The 22466-nt window shown below is 41.5% G+C and overlaps 2 protein-coding genes across 2 annotated transcripts in view; one reads left to right on the forward strand and one right to left on the reverse strand.

Annotated features, from left to right (window-relative positions):
• Positions 1–1053: 1053 nt before the first annotated feature.
• Positions 1054–21890, reverse strand: AASDHPPT (aminoadipate-semialdehyde dehydrogenase-phosphopantetheinyl transferase). The gene is made up of 6 exons (XM_026006777.2): positions 21488–21890; positions 20252–20477; positions 8703–8824; positions 7693–7854; positions 4865–4936; positions 1054–3077 (listed from the first exon to the last, which is right to left on the reverse strand). Exons 1-6 carry the CDS (start codon positions 21629–21631, stop codon positions 2913–2915), a joined length of 891 nt encoding a protein of 296 aa, XP_025862562.1. The 5' UTR covers positions 21632–21890; the 3' UTR covers positions 1054–2912.
• The window catches only part of KBTBD3 (kelch repeat and BTB domain containing 3), a 32586-nt gene continuing 31948 nt past the window's right edge, over positions 21829–22466 (forward strand). Inside the window, exon 1 of the mRNA XM_026006775.2 lies at positions 21829–22068. The gene's annotated coding sequence lies outside the window, so the exon portion shown is untranslated. The remainder of the gene's footprint in view (positions 22069–22466) is intronic.

Consider the following 22466-nt stretch of genomic DNA (forward strand, 5'->3'; position numbering starts at 1 on the left):
TACCTATGTAGATCCATTTTTCCAATCAACTCACCAGTTCCCATGCAGGAAACTTATTAGAAACCAATGCATGCAAGCAACATGCTATAATACAAATGAATTTAAACTCAGCAAAACATGGTTACGAATCAACAGCACTGTGGTCCAGCACAGCACAGGATGCGACCATTAACAGGACCAAATACTGTGCTTTGGTGGCAATGGGGATCTGTGTAAGCAGCAGCTAAATCTCTCACACCCATCTGTGTAAGGGGAAACACCCCTTCCTCATACAGTGTCTCAATCAATGTATCTCCTATGTTCCCTTTGTTCTTAGGGAGCTACCTGGGGAAATGCTAAGATGGGAGATAGGAAATGGGAAATCAGGGAATCCAACAGAGGGGAGAAGCTAACAACCACCAGGGAGGAGATGCTTGAGAGGTGATTTCAGGATGACAGGTGTCACAGCCACAGAAGGAACCATATCCAGACTGGACAAAACAGATTGCCCCAGAAATGAAATGAAAAAAAGAACTGGTCGTACTGACGTATCTACACATACAGAGAGGATATTCATACACCCAGCAGAGTCTGGGGTCACATTTGTACCAAGTATAGAGCCAACCGTTAACTCATGAACTAAGAATCCTGTATGGAGAGCATAAAGAGAACATCACTGGGCTGTGCAAAGCATTCCATCATCTTCACAGTGCAAACATTGAGTCTGTCAGCAATGAAAGCACCAAATTACAATACAGGCCTGCTGGGCCAAAAGGAGGACAGGAAGGAAGCATCCAGTGGATGGGAAACAGAGGCCTAAGCCTGACACTAGGAATGAAAAGAACACCTACTATTGAAACATTAAGTAAAAGGAATATAAGCACACTTACTGGAAGGTATCATAATGGATAACAAAGAAAGCTTGCCCTGGGGGTAGGACATAGGGGTGAGGTCAAGGTGGTGGTATTTTTTACTCAGAAAACAAACCTACAAATGTTTGACTCTATAAACTATGTGTAACTTTAAAAAACAGAAAAACAGCATGAATCTAGTACAGTGCCTGGCTCATAAAAATTCACTAAAGGTAACAGCTTTATTATCATGACAAGACAAATGACAGATTTTCATATCACCATTACATTCATGCTGGGAATAACAACGTTTCCTGTGTTAGATGCTACTTGATCTTTTAAAAACACATTATCCACTACGCGTGGGATATTTGGGCATGCTTAATAAAATAAAAAATTACAAAACATTCCAATTTTTCTTTTACGAAGTATCTAACTTTATACAATTTACACACAATTTTTAATTTTAGTAACAAAACAATGAAATTATTTCACTTCTTGATATTTAACAGTAACAAGACTTTAACTCCCCAAGACATGCACTACAGCCATGAGAGATTTGCCATTGACATGATGGTCTTGGCATCTTATATATTATGTTCCCACTCTAAGTCCTATTTGCTAAATTAAAACAGACAGAGACAACAAAAAGCGGTTCATAAGAAAGGAATAAAAACAGCCCAAAGCACCACCAATGTATCAATCTCATTTGTAATTAAAGAAATACAAATTAAAAAAATAAGATCCCATTTTTCACTTATATTGGCAAAGATTAAATTTTAAAAGGGATAGTATCTACAGCTGACCAGGGAGAATGTGTATGGGAGAGGGGGCGGGGGGGGGGGGGGGTGTGTGTCACACACACAACAACCGGACATGTAATAAGGTGTGGGGCCTTGCTGGAGTCATCTGGCAAGACTCACAGAGCTCTAAAAATGCTCAAGCCTTGTGGGCCACTTGTAGAAGCTTTCTTACGGCCTCAAATAAGCATGGAACTCACAACGTGGTTACAGGACCATCATCCATGCACCACTGCTGGTAGTTAAAGTGCAGACAGAAAGCCCAACCCGGAGATACTCTGTGGGCCACAGCACACCTGACTTAGGCCTCAGGCAGCAGGATAAATGCCCCTGACCACCACACCAAGGTTGCTCGCCACCCTGCCCCCACCCCTCGGCCTCCCCCTTACCCAGAGTCCACTTCTCACAGAGGTGCACAATGTGGGACAGGATGACAGCTTCCTCAGAGATCTGAATCAACAGGAAGTCAGGGGAAATGCCGGGATTTGGACAAGCCCTCTTCCCTGACACAATGAGACATGGGAGGTGAAATGGCCTCAGCTGCCTGTTAGATACTAATCTACGAAGGCCTGAAGCTGAAGTTACAAGAGCAGCTCTTACGATGAGGGAGAGAAGCCGAAGGCAAAACCAACAAACTGAGGCTCAAGCAGAGCAAGTGTCCTGGAGGGCTCCTCTGCACTGTGTGAGGGGAGGTGAGACATGCCTCCAGCTACTCAAGTTCATTGTATTTAGACACGATTACCTCTGGTCAAAAGCATCCTGATATGAACTATACAGCAGAAGCCTCTAGTGCCTGCCGGTTATGCCACAAATTATTGATGATGACCAGAAGATGTGCAGTTAAGACAATAAAAAGATACACCACCATGTTTCCATTAAAAAAAAAAAAAAAAGTGTACCAATATGGATTTATTTGCCTAGAAGGAGGGCTCGAAAGATACTTCAGGTTTTAGGAATCATGATCGCAGAAAGGTAAGAATTTAAATGTTTCCTTCTTGCCTATTTGTATTTTCTATTCTTTTCTACAACAAGCGCTTATCACTTTAGGATTCTGCTACCTTTTCTACTCCTTGTCAATCCAGTGCAATTTGGGGGAAAAGAAGAGGAAACACATATCCTAGTGAGCTATCCTGAACTGACAGCTTGTGGTTTCTAATAGGAAAAGTTATTCTTTAAAAACTGGTTTTTGAAGTAAAATTTGATACTATCAGGCATTTATTTTTTAGTTAATACAGAAGATTACAAATAGTTTTCATTTTCCTTTGTTACTCAGGGAATCCTATCATGACTTTGTACCATTTCGTATTGGAATTTCTTCTGTGAAGCAAAAACAGTCCCAAAATGAAGGATCTTCAGGGGTCATAGGAACAGCAGATGATATTAAATCATTAAAGGTGAGAATAGTAAACTGCCTCTGAGTTGGTTTAGAATCATCTTGAGGTGGAACCTAAAACGGAAAAGAATAGATTACCTCGTTGTTTTACTTCATGTTAATATCTTACAATTTCATTATTAGGAAAAGGAGAAATAAGACCAAACTATTAGAGGTCAGTAATTTTAAACTACAACATAGTGGAATTTCTAGAGAACTGTTAATTACTCATGTCAGTGTTGCCAATATAACAAGGTAAGAAAAGTAAAAAATACCCTAATTCTTAAACTTTTTTTGTATATAACCCAAGGTATTTGTTTCAAATGTAGATTTCTGAGCCACACATCCAAAAATTCTGATAGATGAGTTAAAAGGATCCACAAAATATGTGACTTTTATTTATTTTTTTTTAATATGTGACTTTTAATAAGCAGTTAGGTTTTTCCGATGAGGAGGGCCACAATGCAAAGTTCTGAGAACACTCTGGAGGGTAGATGTGATAAAGTTCCCTAAGAACGAACACAAGAGATGCGGACGCAGCACCTCTACATGAAAGGACTCATTCAACACTCTATCTAAACTATGCATCATGTTCTCAAATAGAGATTCACAACAACCCAATGTAGACCCTCTTTACTACCTGATCTACTCTGGTAGAGGGAGTATTTGCATTTCATACTGTGCTATAACAAGGTCCAGTACCCACTTCATATGACTTATGACTCATGACCATGCTGATGGGTTTACCTCATCTTAATTTTGTGGATGGAGAAACTGAAACTCAAGAAGATCCAGCACTCCATGCCAGTTCACCACAGGTTAAAATGGCAGACGTGGGCTGGAAGCCAGGTGTGCTGGCCAGTCCTCCTGTCCTTTTCCCACTACATCAATGCTGCCTGAAGGGGCTCTCCCCAGGGAGACCATGAGGAGGCAGTGCAGGTACCCAAGTGACAGCTTACAGAACCCCACCCCACCCCCGCGGTGTGAGGCTGACACTTTTGCAGTAGGACAGAAAACCTGCTCCACAACAGCTTCAAGGTTAAGAGGCCCAACTTTAACAAGCCGCCCCTTTACCTAAGCTATGAAGACTAAATCCTCTGATTTATCAGAAGCGGGGTGCGTGCAGAGTTACTGTGCTGGAGGTAATGACACACACATAGTGGTTGTGCTCTGGTGCCTGACGTGGGTTCCCTGTAAACAGAGACATGCATGCAGCTTCGAGTCTCCTAACACTACCAGGATTCTTAAAACAGTACTTCTGCAGAATCACAACTATGGATATGGAGGCTGAGGGTCCTTGACCCAAAAGGTGTTTGTTTAATTTCTTCACATAGCAATTAAGAGCAGAAGAAAGCAAACACAGGCTGATGGGAAGAACAGAGACCCATGTTCTGTCACAACACGACACACGGTCTCTCACACGTCTGAGCCTGGAACCTTGGGAATAATTTGGAAGATTATGATGAAGGGGGTAGGCATTCAACCTGCCAGATAATGCCATTACTCAACATCCCACACAGCCCCAGTTCACTGGGAAATAAACCACTGAGAAGATGACAAAGACATTGTTAACTTCAAAGAAGTTATCTTGAACTTCTGCTGAAATATAAGTGCTAGGAAAATACTACCAAAATTTCTCCTTTGTAATATTCTTGATTGTGAAGAAATAGGTAACACGCTTTTAAAAAATTTCTGTGAAACCCCAGATGATCTTAAGGATCTGATAATGAAAAACACTTCTAAATCTATAATCTTAAACAAACACTTCTAATCTGATAGAAACCAAAGTGATTATTTCCATCAATAAAGAACAAACTCAACATTGATTCATGCTTTTTAGTAACAAGTAAGAGAAATCTTACACCCTGTTGTCTAGATCCATCCGGTTTCCTAAGAGCCACTGCAACAAAATGGTGCTCATCTATTTTGCTTTCCTGAGAAATAAAAGATGGTTAATAACATTATTATAAGTGCAAACTGAGATGTACTTCTGTTTATATTTTTAAATCTCCTTTCCATCTCTATATATACACACAAACATACATAGTCCCACCTCACCTACGTCACCTAGATCGTGGTCTCTTATGGTCTCTTACTTGTCAATACTTCAATATGTACTTCCTAACCCAGGTATTCTCTTATATAACCACACTAATTAACAGCTTCAGTAAATTTACATTGAAGGAATACTTATATCTATTACCTGTATTACACTTTTTGTGAATTAATCCAATACTGTCCCTTATAGCCTTCCCACCTCTTGGTACCAGAACCCGTTGAGGGTCAAATACAGCTAGCTTCCAGCTGTCCTGTCTTGCTAGCCTTGATGTCTTTTATGACAATAATATTTAAAAATATAGGCCCCACTATCCCCCTTTTTATTAATAGAACATTACTCATTTTTGGTCTGATGTTTCTTAATGATTAAACTTAGATTATGCATTTTCAACCAGAAAACAACCTAGGTGGAGTGTCCTGTCTAGTGGCACATTTAGAGTCACCCGCCCTCACTAGTGATATTTATTTTGTACGTACTTAAAAGCGTATACGTAAAAAAAAAAAAAAAGACTGCAACCCTAGCTTATAAGCATTTCATTAACTACAGAGTATGTACGGCCCGTGGAAACTCTGTGGAAACTCACAGAACATATAGTGTTGTTTTCCCTTAGGTCTGAAACAATGGGGATGGGACTTAGAATACATATTGGGGCCATTACCTCTAGGTCTTTATAAAATATTAAAACCACCCACACTATTAAAATTTCCAATGAAAAGCCACCGTAGTAAAGCATTCCTCCCTAAAATATCAGTTTGAAATAGGAAACTACAAATCAGAAACAGTATCCTCTTCATATCTTCCCACCTTAAGATACCCAAATTAAAGAAGAAAAATTGTAACTAGCTAAGTGTCAGAAGATTTAACAGGCCAAATGTATTTTCCCTTTGACTAAAGCAAGCTCACAATATTTATTACTATAAACAAAATTACCCTTTTTGGCACGTGGTCTTCCATTCTTCATACTGAATATACTGATAATGCACACATTGTAACACAGACATGTTTAGGCTGTAACCACTTTTACAAAACCACTTATATCATGAATTCTGTGGTGTCTGTATCTAAGGGGAGTATCCCAAGTTAACTGAACAACTACTAGTTTTCATTCCACTCGTCCATGAAATGCCAGGATACCCTGCTCAGCCTACCCACATAGCTCATTAAAAGCCACAATTCAGAGAGAATGACTCAAAATAAAGCTTCATCATATCTACTCAGACCTCATCAGCATCATGTAAATAGGAAATACGACACAGCAAATGGAAAGAAACCACTTTACATGAATGACTCAGTTATAACACTTCATACTCAACAGACCTCTATGGAATGGAAGCTCTAGGAGATGAGGAACTCTGTCCTAAGTCCTTTCTGCCGAGGACAATACATATAATAAATATTAGTTGAAACAAAAAATGAAACCAACAACTTAACTACCTACTGAAATGATTGTTCATTCAGGGCTACTAAATTTAAGATTTAACTTCCAAGACTTTCTAAATTTTCAAGACTTTCCTAAGCTTATACATTTTATCCATAAAATTACTGTGAATACCAGAAGTTCCCTATAATCTCCAACAAACCAAAAGGGAACAAGAACATTTTACCTTTTTAGGAGATAGTTTAGCATTAAATTACAAAGATTAACCTGCTTCAGTGATTGCATGTTATTTTCATATGCAGCCTATCTTACAAACAAAGACAAAACTAACTTAAGACATTCAAATTTTATAATTTTTTTTTCCAATGGCAAAGTACTGAAAAGTGTATCTGTCCTAAATATTAACACATATCTACTTCTTTAACCACTTTCCTTTCAATGTAAATAATTTCTATTTCATCCAGCCTCATTATTTGGAACGCCTTGGTGATGAACTTCCTCAGCAACTGTTATAGAAACAGAGATCCTATAAAAGGTGACATTCCTCTTGACATAAGATTTCATATTTTTTTTTTAGGGTATTATTTTTCCAGGTGTGAGATACAACATTCAGATTAAGTAGAAAGTCCTTTGCATTTGTTACAATAAGTAATGGATTCTTGATCACGTCCAAGCTAGAATTTTCAGTCTCTAATAAACTGAACCAGGTCGTATTGAAAGTAAAAAGTAAAAGATAAGAGATTTCTGAGTTTTCTAGTTCCAAATTCCAGCTATTTCTAGGCCTGTTATATGAATCACTCTAACAGCCTATAATACTGTATTTCTGGCTTAAATGAGTTGTGGTGGGTTTCTCCCTCTAGCAACCAAGAACTACTAGTGACAGAAACCAAATATAGAAAGAGACAAAATCTTTAATCCAGCCAATAATGCTTACATGATCTTAGTAGTCTAACCTGGACTCTCTCTCAAATCCCCTCCTCATGGTACAAAGTGGCTTCCTTTGGCTATTCATACAAAAAAAGCACTTTCTATGCCAGGGCCACTTTTCCCTTCTCATTTGACTTAATTCACTAAGACTTCTCTTTCAAGGATCAGCTTAAAGTTACATGCTTTCACAGTATCCCCAATCTCACCTTCCAAGCACCCACAGTGGATTCCAGTTGTACCTAGTTTCAACCACCAGCCTCCCCAAACAAATATCAGATTTGCACAAAATAAGCAAATTCTTATAATAAATGTGATAAATTTCTTACTTCAAATGCCCATTCTTTTTCTTCTTCCCCATCCAGGAACAAACGTGTTTCCTTATAAACTTGGCCGATATCCAGATTTAATGGGGATATATCAAATTCAAGCCTTTGCAATTCAAAGCCTAGTCCAACACCAATGGCTTTTATGAAGCTTTCTTTCAGTGCCTAAAATAGAGATTTTTTTTTTCTCTTGTTAGAGCATTCAGCAGGTAAAACTGTCCATAAACAGGCCCAAAGCAACTGGATCTTTAATTCTGTGCTACATTAGAGCTATAAATTATTTTTGGGGTGCCCGGGAGGGTTAGTCAGTTAATGACTGCTCTCAGCTCAGATCATGATCCCGGAGTCCCCAGTGAAGCCCCCCATGTGGTGGTGGGCTCCCTGCTCAGTAGGGAGTCTGGTTTCTCCCTCTCCCTCTGCCCCTCCTCCTGCTCATGTTCTCTCTCATGCATGCACTCTCTCTCAAATAAATAAAATCTTAAAAAAACTATTACTATTTTTATGCTTATAGTAGCACAGAGTAAAGCCAGATGTGCAATGTTAAGGTCAATCATTTAATCTCCTGGTGCCTCCATTGTGTCACGTGTAACATGATCCTAACCAGACCTCCTTACAGCACTGTCATGATAGCTAATTGCTTAACTTATGAAAAGCACATGTCTCCTGGCATGCAGTAAATATTATATTAGTGTTTGTTAAATTGGGTGTCATGTACAGGAGTTCCTTTGAAAACAAAAACATTAACCATTATTTATAAACAGTGATAAATAAAAGGTCTTGCTTTAGCTTTAGTCAAGTACTTTCTAACTGAACACTGATTATACGTTTGATTTTCTTAAATGGCATTATGACATAACAACGATGCACAAAAATCATGAAGCTCCCAAGTAATCAGGCATTTACTTCAAACACTCTAGGAACTACTGTGTGACCAAAGGACTTTTGCTCCCATTTTTAGTGAAGGTAATGGATCACCATAGACTTTTACTCTCAAAATTTGAAAGAAATTATACCCAATTCCTGTAAAACATATCCAGTTGAGTCCATTCATCCTTAAAGCTTCTGATTGTTTCCCATTCTTTGTTGGTAAACTTTCTTTTCATAATATGGAAGAATTCTGGAATTGAACCACGACCTGCCGATTGAGGAAATACAGAATTAAAAATAGCTATTCTATCACCAGAATTGTTAAGAGTAGAGTAAAAGCTACAAGCCAACCTTACTTTTGAATATAATCACAATAATCCTTAACAAAATGTCAGCAAATCAAAGCTAGGAATTAAAATAATACACAGTGACCAACAGCAGTTAGCCCAGAAGAAGGAGCACAATAGAAGTTGTGAAATTTTGCAGCTTAATAAATAATTAAGGAAAAAAACCCACACACGGTTATATCAACAGATACCTTCCAAAAATCTGATACAATTTAGCAACCAAATGTGGTATAAATTCTATGTAACTAAGAGAAAATTTCCGATATGTGGTAGAGTATCAGAAATCCACAACAAACACTCTTAAAATAGATATCCTTTGGGGCTTACACTTTTACTTTGGTATTGAAAAGAAAAAAAGAAAAACAGCAATTTCTTTATTATAAGTTTCTGAGAACAGGTTAAAAAAAAAAGCTGAGGATTATTCTTTTGTTTTTATTCTAAGTCACCACTTTGGAAAATTAACATATGCTTATTTCCTTCAAAATAATGGTCTCTCAACATGTTTTCTAATTTGACATCTCCAAATAAAAACAGCTTTTATTTTGTCTTTTTGGGGATGCGCCCGTGAAATACGCTCATTTTAAAAATAATGACACCCAGTTCTATGTAGACAAAGTATTACAGAGCATTCTAAACAGAAATAACAAAAGAACTCAAAGATCCAATTCTCAGAATTAAGAGCTAAGATGCAAATTAAAATTACAAGATATGCTTTTCGTATAACATTTTTCCAAAATAGAACTATGTGGTTTGTCTATCTTTACCACTGAGAAAGACATTTCTACTGTTATTCATTTATTTACTCTACAAACATGCAGATTATGTATGAATGTTACACAAACGTGCCTAAAACAGTTACAAACTAGTCCTGGTTCCTGGCCTCACACACCATCAGCCTCCATAGCCCAAGGGAGATGAATCACAAATATTTACTATATGAATAAATGAACTTAACTATTATGTGGTTAAGTTACTTCCTAATGGCCTACTGTCCTAGGTCCTTCACTCACGACCACATTATTTTCCAGGAAGACAATCTCCTAAGGTATTCCTTCTGCAGACTGTGTTAACACAGTTTGTCTACCATTTCCGAAATACCTAGCTCTAAAATCTGACGCTCCAACTGATGGATTACAACGCTTGATGTGACAGCCTCCACCACATTGTATATGGGCATTAGAAGCTTCTCTGGAGAAAAAAGATGCCAAATCCCTCTACTTAATGTTTTACTGGCACTTTATCGCCAACTCACCCCACAAGGATTCAACAATTAGGGCTCCTATGATGATCATTCACTCTAAAAACACCCAAGTGCTAGATGCTAGGGATATCATGATGAGCAGAACAGACCTGGTTCTCATCTCCAAAGACAGTTTACGATTTCTCCTACAGGAACCAAGTACTATTCCCAAAGTACTGTCAATAAATATTGAATTTATTTATTGAATACTTAAATGTTATTTATTTCAATTATTTATTGAAAATATTAAAAGTCAGGTCCTTCCACACAACTGTTCATGATTCCCCTACCATTCCCACTTTAACAGAGTCAAGAGTCTCTTCTTTTTAGCCAGGAAATATTTCTGATGACCCTACAATGAGTGATATGTGGTCCCTTACAGATCAAGACAAACACTCTCATTTACTTTCAGGTTCATCGAGCTCATTTAATTGATCTTTCTGCTCCCCGGTACTTCATTCTTCTTAAGAATACATTTCAATATATTCTATGAACTCAACTAATATTTGCTGTTTGTATCTACTCATATTGTTAAAAGACTAGTATTTCCTGAAAGTAGTCCAGTAAAGCTATAAAGTCATTTCACGTAACAGCACTGAAATACTAAAATGATCTTGGAGTCCTGGGGTAAGGGATTCTTCCTCAAGCCATGGACCTCTTCCTCCCCAATACGTTCCTTTATTCCCCTGATTAAAACTTAACAAAAAGCAAGCAAACTAGCACATGCTGGCTTGAGAAAACACACCAAAGACAGCAGGCTTGCAAAAGTGACAAAAGTAAACCTGCAGACTTCAAGTCCTGGGAGCACCGTATCTACAGAAATCATAAACTTTTTCCTCTTGAACAGATTCTGGCACAGAACAGTAACAACGGTGAAAAAGTTACCTTGGATTTGGAAGACAGTATTGCATATTTTGAGTAAACTGTAGCTTCAATAGAACACTACCCAAAAAGCCATACTTAAAAAATACATGCCTATTGTCATCTATAGTCTCATTTTGTTGGTTTCTTCATAACCTTCAAAAAGCCCTCTGATTTTTTAAATAAAATGGGGCAATCAAGGAAAAAAATTTAAATATGCATGCTAATAAAAAAGTAACTGATTAACATAAAAAGCAATCTAGCACAATCACTGAAAGCAATCACAAACTGATTATACACAGCTAAAACAGTATCCAATGAGTGTGTTTTCATATACTTTGAGAGCATCTTATGCATTCCTCAAAATAAGAGATTTGACAGAAAGGAGTTTGTGACTATTCAGCCAAAGCACGACAGCGCCACACTGTGGCACCACAGTGGAAATACACAGTGGATGAAGTCTGTTAGATACAGTTTGTATCTAGGACACTAGAATTTAAAGAAAAAAAAAAATACCACTAGGAAATACCAGAACACATCTGTCCCTCAAACTATCTGAAGTAAGCACAATTATCAGCCATATGATCTGGAAAATCCTAATACAGTCTTTGATTTAATCATCCTACTATATGCTTGAGAACTAACAATATATAGTGAGAGAGAGAAAATGACTCAAAACTTCTATCATTCTAGACTAACCAAGTTTACAGAAACAAGGTCCCTCCCCTCCCCCCCCCCATAGCTTAATCTTTAGGAAAAGCAGTATATATTAACTAAGTGTCCACAATGATCAACTAATCATGACCACAGAGCAACTGGGAAGTTCATGAAACATATAGTAATGACCCACAATGAAATAACTTAAAGTAAATGCCTCTAGCTGCTACTGCAAGCCTCTGGAAAAAAAAGAATCCTACTAATCCAAGAACCTCAAAGCCCACCTGCATCAATCCGGCCTCCAAACAAAGTCACCATGTGTATCTACACCAGCATTGCAGGTGCAGTTCACCTTTCTTCCTTAAAGAAAAAGGATCTGTGATTTTAGGCGGGGCTGAGCAATGTCCATGAACGCACTTCAAAATAACAACATTGAACTTTTGACAGGAAGTCATATTAGAAATTCTAGTAGTGTCATTTTCTAAATACTGGATTACACACATCCCCACTTCTTTGGGAAGGGACAGATTTCCAAAATTTAGTATGTACACAATAACCTAAGATTTACCAGCTCACTTGAGAATTTATCCAGATACAAACCCAAAATAAAGCAAACTTGTCTGAGCTACTCACAGTGGGCTTCACCAGTGAATGCACAAAGCCTCTAGGGCCCTCCCAACAAAGCAGCTCTGCAGGCCCTCAGCACACTGACAGAAGTGCACGACCTAGGCTGGGAACCCCACACACGGGCAGTCCTGAGTGCGAGCTGCTCTTCATGTTTACATAAATGCTCACTTCTCAACATACACATGTCAACACATGGGCCTACAGAGCGAGGACAGGACTCCTCGGCTGTCAACGTGTTGTCCTTCAAGGAAACGGAAGGACCCTGAAGGCAGGGTGTAGACACCCAGGACTATTCTCAGGCCCTGAAATCTTAGGTAATTTGCCCTGCTGGACTTCAAACTTGTGTGGGACCCATGTCTTCCCTTTTTTCTTCCAACTTCTCCCTTTTGAAATGGGAATGTCTATCCTATGCCAGTTCAAGGGTGTTACAGGAGGAGCTGGTTTGTTTTCTGGTTTGACAGGTTAACTGAAGGAAGGGGAAATTCTGCCTCAGTGGGGAGCCTAATCAGCCTCACCTCTCCCTGAGTTAGACCATTCACAAGATGAGATTGGGAACTTTCTGAGTTGATGATACTCAGAAGAAATTTTGGAATTCTATGCTGGAATAGGGTAGGACTTGGAGAGGCGGGGAAGGGATTAATTCGTTTTGTATATGGAAAGGATAGAAATGGGGACAGGGTAGGCAGAGGATGGACTGTACTGAACAGTGCCTCCCAAAATCCCTGCCCACCCAGAACCTAGGAAACGTGCCCAAATGTGCAGCGTGCAAATGTAATCAAGTCTAGATGAGTCACACTGGAGGAGGCCCTATGGCCAATGACTGGTGGCCTCCTAAGGAGAAGCACAAAGCACATAGAGAGAATACAAGAAAAAAGGTAAAGCCAGAGTGATGCAGCTACAAGCCAAGGACTGCCAACCACTGCCAGGGGATCAGAAAGAGGCCAAAAAGGGTACTTCCCAGAAGAGAGGAGACGATGAGAGGGAGCATGGCCTCATCAACACGCTGACTGACCTGTAGCCTTCAGAGCATGAGAAATTTCTGTTGTTTTAAGACACTGGAGTCTGTAGTGCTCTGCCAGGAGCCCTGGGAATGGACGCACGTGCTCACACCCTACCTTGCGCGTGCACATACACTCCTGCGCTCTTCAGAGCTTCAGTGCCATGTCCAGAAGATAAATGTGTATATCTGAGCTCCATCCCTCTGTGCTGGTGTTTACTTAACATCTCTGTGGGGTTTCTAAAGCTGCAGAACTAAGGAGCACACATGTGACATGCCCAGAACTATTCAGCTCCCCGCAGACTGACGCTCTGACCTTGTCGTTGAAGCTCCTGCTGCGTGAACCAAGTCCCTGGTCCATTCACCAAGTGAGTCCCAAGTGCTTTTCCCATCAATATTTACAAGCATTTTATAGAGTAACAGTATTAACCTTTGTCCACCATGCTTGCTACAAATGTCCCTTGTGAGAGAGAAGACTTAATGTGAGATCAATCACATCTGCTGACTTTGGGGTTTCTTCTCACCTTTCTAAGCTTCACAGGAATCCTTGCTCCAGAAGTCTGACAAACTAGACACTTCCACTGCGCACTAGTCGTTGTTATGAAAACCTAACTCTAATCCTGCTGTACAGTGTAAGACAGGATCTGATGCCTTTCTAGTGAGTTCAGTCATTAAAAAAAGTGGATGTGTTAGGGTCTTTCTCTTTGTTGGCTCTGTAAATTACATCTAACACAGTGTTTCCCAAACATTAATTCGTCCACCACTCACCTGACAAACTGTTTAATGTTTAAATACAGAATCCCGGCTGCAATCTCAGAAATTCTGTCCCAGCAGGTGTGGGGTGGTTTCAAGGAATCTGCATTTTTAAGAAGCATCCTGACCACCATTCTATACATTTAACAACAACAACCAACACAAGTGTCTTAAAGCGAAAGTTTATTAGGTACTTAATAATTCTAGGCACTTCCCAGGTTTATGCCTTAATCTACCCAGTGCTGGTGGTGGTGGAATTGTTCACCATTAGGACAGAAAACAAAATACACACACAAATCTAGAGGAATGAAAGATTTAAGTGTGAAAATAAAGTTACAATTTTAGAACAAAATCTAATAGACTCATCAATTTAAACATTTTCTCCAAAGAAAACAAAATCCAGGGATCCCTGGGTGGTGCAGCAGTTTGGCGCCTGCCTTTGGCCCAGGGCGCGATCCTGGAGACCCCGGGATCAAATCCCATGTCGGGCTCCTGGTGCATGGAGCCTGCTTCTCCCTCTACCTGTGTCTCTGCCTCTCTCTCTGTGACTATCATAAATAAATAAAAAAAATTTAAAAAAGAAAAATCCAGAATTTATCAAGGAAAAGATAGATGTATTTAATTAAAAAATAAAATTCACATGGCCAAAAATATAACTAAATTTAAAAGATAAACGTATAATAGAATGGGAAAAAAAATCCAACAAATTTGGTCAAACTGTTAATATCCATAATATACAAAGATCTTTTATACAATGATTAGAAAGTAATAAGTAGTTGATACAAAAAAAAATTCAAATAGTCATTAAGTTATTACTCTAGTGATTAAAGTAATGTACTTTAAAAAATGATCATTATCCACTGAACTGGTTTATATAAATACTGGGCTCTAACTCTTAACTCTCTTCGTTGTGTATACTTCTCCTAACACTGGGCTTTGTCTACAATGCTTAATTAAAATGCCTAACATACTTGCAGAAAATGGTAAAGCCAGCTCCCTTCGCTGTATTTTTCATACTCTTAAGACACAGTTCCTCCAGAAGAACTTTAAATTCATTTAACCCACTTTCATAGAATTTTTCATATATTTTTCTACTTGCAAATCCTTAAACAGGTACCAATAAAATCTAGTACTGAGAAGCCATATATCAGAGTGCAGTGAATAAATATGTGGTCTTTGTATCATGGGTACAAATCTGTGATCCTCTACTTCTGAGCTGTCACTTTAGGCCAGAGTCTTATTCTATTTTTTTTTTTAAAGATTTACATATTCATTTGAGAGAAAAAGTGTGTGTGAGCATATGCACAAGCAGGGGGGCAGAGGGAAGAGAATCTCAAGCAGACTCCCCACTAAGTTCAGAGGCCAATGTGGGGTTCGATCTCACAATACTGAGATCATGACCTGAGCAGAAATCAAGATTTGGCAGCTTAACTGACCGAGGCACCCAGGCCCCTGTCTTATTCTATTCTATAAAGTAAAAATAATACCTACATGGTAGGCTTAAGCAGATGAAGATAACGCATATGAGGCTCTAACAGTGTGACAAACAGGAAATGCTGAGTAAACACTAGTTCTACACTGCGAACCTCACTCAAATTCTCCGTGCAGTGAAGACCCATCCCGTACCTGGGAAGGGAGAAGAAACCTTTCTGCAGTGAAGGCCCGGCTTTCCAGTAAGGAGTTCAGAGTATAAAAGGAAGTAGGACTTCTTTAAGCGACTTGCAGGCAATATGTCTCCAAGCTTAAAAAAAAAAAATGCTTTCAGCACGTCCTGCAGAACACATGTCTGGGAGAATGCAGACCAGTCTCCACTGGAAGGACAGCAGAACAGACATACCAGCGACAAGAGTGAGAGCTGAACCCGAGAAGAGTGGAGGTGAAGAAGATAGCAGCTGGGCAGAAAAATGGATGGGGAAGACCCAGAGGAAGAACTATTTGCAATCGTAACTCACTGATAAGACCAGTTAATATTCCAACTAGAATCTTAGATGAAAAACATCTTCCATTGTGGTTGTGTACTCATTTTTTCATTTCTCAACAAATGCTCTCAGTAAACCTAGATTATCTGTACGTGATAAATATTTATGGAGCACCTGCTAAGTACCCGGTATACTGCGGCAAAAACAAAACAAGCCATGGCCTCTGACCTTCTCCAATAACTAAGTTATCATCGCAGATGACAAGGGCCCTGAGGAAAAGATCATGAGGTCAGAAGACTGTTTTCTAAGGACGTACTCAAGAAGAGGGGAGGGAACAGGCAGAAGGAAGGGCTATGGACATGGAGAAGTGGGCTACGCTCAAGGTAACACAAGATGAGTGTGGACAACCGGCAGTGGGCACGGAGAGCAGCCAGAAATGGGAAGACATAGGTCACATCAAGGGGCTTAGATTTTATTAAGAACCAACCCAAGAGTTCTGAGAAAACTGCTGTAGTTTTTGAAGATCAGTCTCCTGTGCACAGAGAAATGTACTACCTGGGTAGGGACAAAAGGGGAACCAATGAGGAAGGGACTGCAGTAACCCAGGGATGGTGCGATGGAAGGAGACGAGTACACTCTCCCACCTTCCCAACCTTCTAGTACCACCTCTTTATACTTACTGTACTTTTTTTTTTTTACTTACTGTACTTCATTCATGAAGCAGCTGTTCCAAAACAGTTCTCTGACAGTCATTTCAAAGCTATTAAATTAGTATTAAATCTCAAAATATCAAGTCATTCTGTTCTGCCAATTAATATCCAGCAATGTTTTTAATAAAAATGGAAACCTGAAAATGTAAAATCATGGAAAAATTTTGGTCTTTTCCCAAATTTCAATCATAATTTTTATAATCTATCTTACCTTATTTTATAAATATGGGAATAAAACTAAACAATTTATAAAACTATGTTTTCTTTTACAACTACAAAAGTCTTTGATGTCGGATAAAAATTAGAAAATGAAGGAAAAGACAATTTCCCAATTGAGAATAGCAAATTATAATGATGTTTAACAAAATCACCTCTACAAAAAGTTAAGTCCCTTATCCTCAGGACTAGAAAGGTACTGCACTGATCCTTGCCTTATACTCGGGTCCCCAAGATCTTATAATCCATCTTCTCTGGACATCCATTTAATAGATGTTTACTGAGTGCCAACCATGCACAAGTTACTTTTGTGTAAAGTCCTTTTCTCCATTAGCAGAGAATAAAGTTGTAGGTATAACCATCTCCCCACCTGTGGGGAGATCTGACTAGAAGAAGAACCCCCGGAGCTCCTCAGATCCATCAAGTTTTCTCCCTATCGTCCACAACAGCACCATCAGCAAAACCAGGAGAGCAAGGACAATGATCTGCACCAGGCAGAAATGGCCACCTTGAAGGAAAGACTCTAAGTCCCTTACACAATGTTCACCTATCGACAAAAGGAAAAGAAACAATAGGAAAGCTAGTCTTTCAATGCACTAGAGATACCCCAAAGGCTGACTTCATCCTGAGTGGACAATCTAATAAATGCTGTCCGACACAAAGTATAAACTTATATCCTCCCTCACCAGGCAACTCCCCTCACTTATGAGGATAAGCAGGGCAATTCAAAAGAAATCTCCAGCGAAGTCAGTGATGAAACTGTACATTCCTACTTCAGAAATGAGTGACAATCACAACACTAGTGACAACTGGAAAATATCTCTTCCCCCATGTGAAGAGATGTGTCAACAGCACTTTGGCAATGAAGGAAAGTATAGTAAAAAGGCCTGGACACAGTGATTAGCCAAATAAGATCAGCCAAAAAAAGGTGTGCGTGAGGGGAGCTCTAATAAATATAATTAATAGTAAACTGAGTTTTCAATTTCTGCTGAATTACCTTACCAATTATTAAAAGCTTCAATTAGTAACTACTTGTGTATCTAGTATTGACCATAAGCCAACAAAGTCCATGAAGCCAGCTAGTAATAAAATCTGTCTCACAGGCCTAATTTCAAGGCAGGTATCAACCTGAGAAGCCATGCATCACTGTGTAATTGTGCTGATGCACTGCAAGGACCACTGGCTTCTCAGATAAATTCTGATTTTTGGACCAAGGACAAAATAAAAGCTATGAAACCATATGTGCTCCTTCTCATGCTCACCTTTTCTGAATAAGCTTTTCTTTTTTAAGATTTTATTTATTGGGCAGCTCGGGTGGCTCAGCAGTTTAGCACCGCCTCCAGCCCAGGGCGTGATCCCGGAGTCCAGGAATCGAGAGTCCCATGTCAGGCTCCCTGCATGGAGACTGCTTCTCCCTCTGCCTGTGTCTCTGCCTCTCTCTCTTTCTCTCTAATAAAGAAATAAAATCTTAAAAAAAAAAAAAAAAAAAAAGAGAGAGATTTTATTTATTTATTTGAGAGACAGAGTGCACCACCAGGGGGGGCAGGGCAGGCAAAGGAAGAGGGAGAAACAGACTGTGTGCTGAGCAGGAAGCCCGATGCAGGCCTTGACCCCAGGATCCTGGGCTCATGACCTGAGCCGAAGCCAGATGCTTAACCCACTGAGCCATCCAGACACCCCTTGAATAAGCTTCCTATGACCTTGCTGAAAACCAGATTCTCTCCTGAGAAAAACACACGTGCATATTCACACTAAATGTAATGAACAATTTTAGGAGGTTAAAAAAAAAAATACCTTGATGCTTACCCAGGGATTTTTAGGTCAAGAATCCCCCATTACTACTAAGAACATTTCCTGAGTAAAGAACAGAGCTCTAATGGAAAGGTTTATGGGCAGGTCAGAAAAACATGAAGTGGTGGTAAATCCATGACAGCAGCAGTGAGGAGACTCACACCCATCGTCTGAAGCCTCATGGTAGCAGCAGAGAGCATAGCTTCATCCATCTGACAAATATTCAGTGGACAAGGTTACCAACTCCACTAGGGGTGGGGTGGGGGGGGGTAAGACATGGGATGGCAACCTCGAGGTAGCTCACAATTCCTGCTCTTGTGTGGCTTCTAAAGACCACAGGAAAGACAGTTAAATATCCCGACACGTAATTACAAGCTGAGACAGGTTACTGGAATGAAGGAAATTTATTTTAGGAAAGCCTAGAACTGAAGACCTTAGCCACCACAGAGGTTTCACAAAGACTTCCCTACAGTAAGCCAGTGGTGATGGACAGTGAGTTCTAAGTGATCTCTGCAGAAACTGGGGAGGGGGTGAGGTTAACATAGACCTTTCAGACTCCAGACTAAGAACAACAGAAGAAAAGGTTCTGTGGTGAAGACAGAGTGGAGATGCAGAAGTCACCCTCTGAAATTATTAGAAGGATGCTGGTTCTCTTCTCAGCCTGTTCGGGACCTCCTTACACAAACACTAGCACATTCATCGTGGGGTGGCTGGGAAATGAAACTGGACAATATATGTACAACACTTGGTAAAACGTGCTAGCACAAAGAAAGTGCTCACTACATGTGTAAGATGATGAAAACTAAAGAGCAGTGAAGAGAAGCTGCGCTCTAGTAAAACTGCCTGGGTACACTCAACCCCGCAATCAATGTCAACAGTTCCTAAGGCCACCAACTACACATTTCTAAAGCAAAATACAAGCAACTTAATTATTTCACTAATTGCTCGCTCTTCATTCTCACTAATGTAAACGTGCCGCAAAGAACTGTATTTAGATATAGTATAAATACATGTTATCTCTACCTAAGGACTAAAATATACTTTACCACTGAGATTTTTTTAAGCAAAACTACAACTTACTGATAAATTTTGGAAAATACTTGAGTTCCTACAAAATAATTATTATGTTTTCTGAATAGAATGCTCTTCAAAACTGTTCCTCAACTTCAGTTTTAACATCTATTATTTAAATAAAAGGCAAACAGCTATTTAAAAACTGTTCTTTACAAAATTTAACAAACTTGGAAAATAGTTTCAAATTTAGTCTTATTTAACAAGCTGAGGTATACTCCAAACAAAAAAACCTTTGTATTTTGACTCTGCTTCTAGGCAAAGTGTTACAGGCATCCTCAGTCATGGAAAAACTTTCCCTTACATAGAAGAATGCTAATATTCAAGGAAAAAGGGAAATATACTCTTTTTCCGATATACGCTCTCAGATATACCACTTGAGTACGGAGCACATATTTCCAAAGTTTAAGTATTTAGAATACACCTCCTGGCCAGATTTCTGAACAGATAAGAACTGAGAAAACAAGACACGTGGTGACTCTAGTGCTGCAGAAATGCCACATTACCTGGAAAACTAGTCTTCATTACATCAATTCCAACTTGTAGCTCAGGCTCCGCAGCAAGCACAGCATAGTCCCCTTGATGAGAGACGTTAAAGTTGAAATTGGGGTAGGGATTCAAGGAGTCTTTTGCAAGAACTGGTTTTCCCTTTGCAGTTCTTTGCAAACGAATATTATTCCAAGGGATATTCAATTTCTCTGCAACTAATTTCCTTATCATCAGACGACCAGCCTGTTAAGTAAGTAAAACATGTGGTATGGATTGATGTCTACTCAAGATTCAGGTACCCTGCCTGTAATACACAAAGTCTATTTTTGTGGTTTCTAAAAAAAAAATCATTTTTAAGTGTTTAAAAGTACAGAAGCACTAAACACGCTGCACTAAGATTTAAGTAATGCTTAAGAAGGTAGAAGAAACAAGTTCAAGTCCCCTCTGGCAATTTCCTCCTCTCAACAAGTCACCAACGTTAACAATCCTGCACCCTTCTGGTCTTTTCTTCAAGCATCTAAATATGTGTTTATTTAGAAATGCTTCTTTTTCCCACGTAGATACATACCCGAGATCCTACTACATGGAGTACTGCACCACGCCTAAGCTTCATAAAAGTGTTGGGGATTATTTTATGTCTGTACAGGTGGGTCTGGTAGGTGCCCTTTTAACTGTAGCGTACTATTTCATAATATCAAGACGCTCCTCCTGATGGGCGATTCCCCTATCACCGAATATTTAGGCTGGCTCTGGTTTAGCTGTTTTAAGAAATGTCAGAGAACAGCCCCGTTGTACCCACATCTTTGTGCATATGTCCGAGTATTTCTAGATCCTACGTACCCATCACTCGGCATCAGTCATTAGCAATGCATGACTCGTTTCACATGGACTCGTTCCATTGTCACTAAAACATGACACAAACATGCCCAAGGGTATGAAATGACAAAGCCCATGATCTTTTGCAAAAGATCCTTCAAGTATTTCTCCCTTCCACTGTAGGCCCGCCTTCCCCAGTGGGCTCCCCGGTGCTCAGGGGTGCTCAGGGGCCGGCGGAGGCCTCTCCCAGCGACCCCAGCCCCCACCCCCTCCGCCCCCGGGCCCCGTCAGGCGCCGCTCCGCCCCGAGGCCCGCCGGCCCGCCTCGCCGCACAAAGGGCGCCACAGGGGGCCCGCCCCCCCACCCCGGCCCCGGCCCCGGCCCCGGCCGCGGCCCCGGCCCCGGCCCCGGCCCTCCGCACCCCTCCGCTCCAGTACCATGGCTGCCTTGGCGTCCCGGGCAAAGACGAACTGGCCAATGCGCTCCTTCTCCTCGGGCTGGATGGACCGCACGGCCAGCAGCCATTCTGCGCGGCTCGGCAGCCAGGTGCCGCACGAAAAGGCCCAGCGCACGCCCTCCATGGCCGGCACCGAGCGGGACCGCGGCGCGGCTCACACCACGGCCGACAGAGGACCTCGCCGCCACCCCCTCGCCGATGGCGCGGACGCCGGCGTGACCCCGCCCCCTTCGCGGCGTCGGGGCGGGGGGCGGGGCAGACGGCGACGTGCTCGACGCCCGCCCACCGGGCGCGCTCGCGCTCCCGCGCCGCCCGCGTTTCTAGGAGCGAGCGGCTAGGGGCGGAGACGGAGGCCGCCTCTGCGCTCGGCGCTCTGCGGCAGCGCGTGACGTCACGGGGGCGGGGCCCGGGCGAGCGAGGGGCGGGACCAAGGCCCAGAGCTCCGGAGTTACGCCAGTTACACTCGAAGAAACGCTGACGGGACAGCGGTTCGGGCCAATCGCAGTGGGGCCTGCGGAGGCCGCGAGCCTAGGGTGGAGACTTCGGAGACTGCAGTTGCAGGTGGGTGAGCTCCGGGGTCCGAGGGAGGAGTGGGGCGGCCGCGCCTGGTGCTGGGGGGCCCGCGGAGGAGGGGACCCCCGGGGCTGCGGCTTGTCCCTGTGCGGGTGCGGGGAGGGCGCCGCCCGGGGGGGCGGAGGGGCGCCCTCACACGACTCAGCAGCCGGCCTCGGTGGTCCCCCCGGGCCTGACCTGGGGCCGTGCGGGTGCGATCCAGGGCGGGGGGGGGGGTGGCGGGGGCGGCTGCAGGGGACCCTCGGGGCGGAGCGGCGCACGCACGGGGCTCAGCAGCCCGCCTCTGTGCTTCCCGGGCTTGACCCGGGGCCGTGCGAGTGCGCTCCTGGGTGGCTGCTCTGGGGGCCCGTGGTGACCTCAGCCCCTGCGGGTTTGGCCTGTGCGAA

The sequence above is a fragment of the Vulpes vulpes genome, chromosome 12, assembly GCF_048418805.1.
Source record: "Vulpes vulpes isolate BD-2025 chromosome 12, VulVul3, whole genome shotgun sequence".
NCBI classification, from domain to species: Eukaryota; Metazoa; Chordata; class Mammalia; order Carnivora; family Canidae; genus Vulpes; species Vulpes vulpes.

What these genes read in the sequence shown, in the direction of transcription:
- AASDHPPT (XM_026006777.2), bottom strand. Translation starts at nt 21,631, where the DNA reads ATGGAGGGCGTGCGCTGGGCCTTTTCGTGCGGCACCTGGCTGCCGAGC. An exon ending in AATGAAGACTAGTTTTCCAG is followed by an intron (nt 8,825 to 20,251) that starts GTAATGTGGCAT and finishes CTCAATCGGCAG; the next exon opens with GTCGTGGTTCAATTCCAGAA. An exon ending in ATGGATCTAGACAACAGGGT is followed by an intron (nt 3,078 to 4,864) that starts GTAAGATTTCTC and finishes TTTCCGTTTTAG; the next exon opens with GTTCCACCTCAAGATGATTC.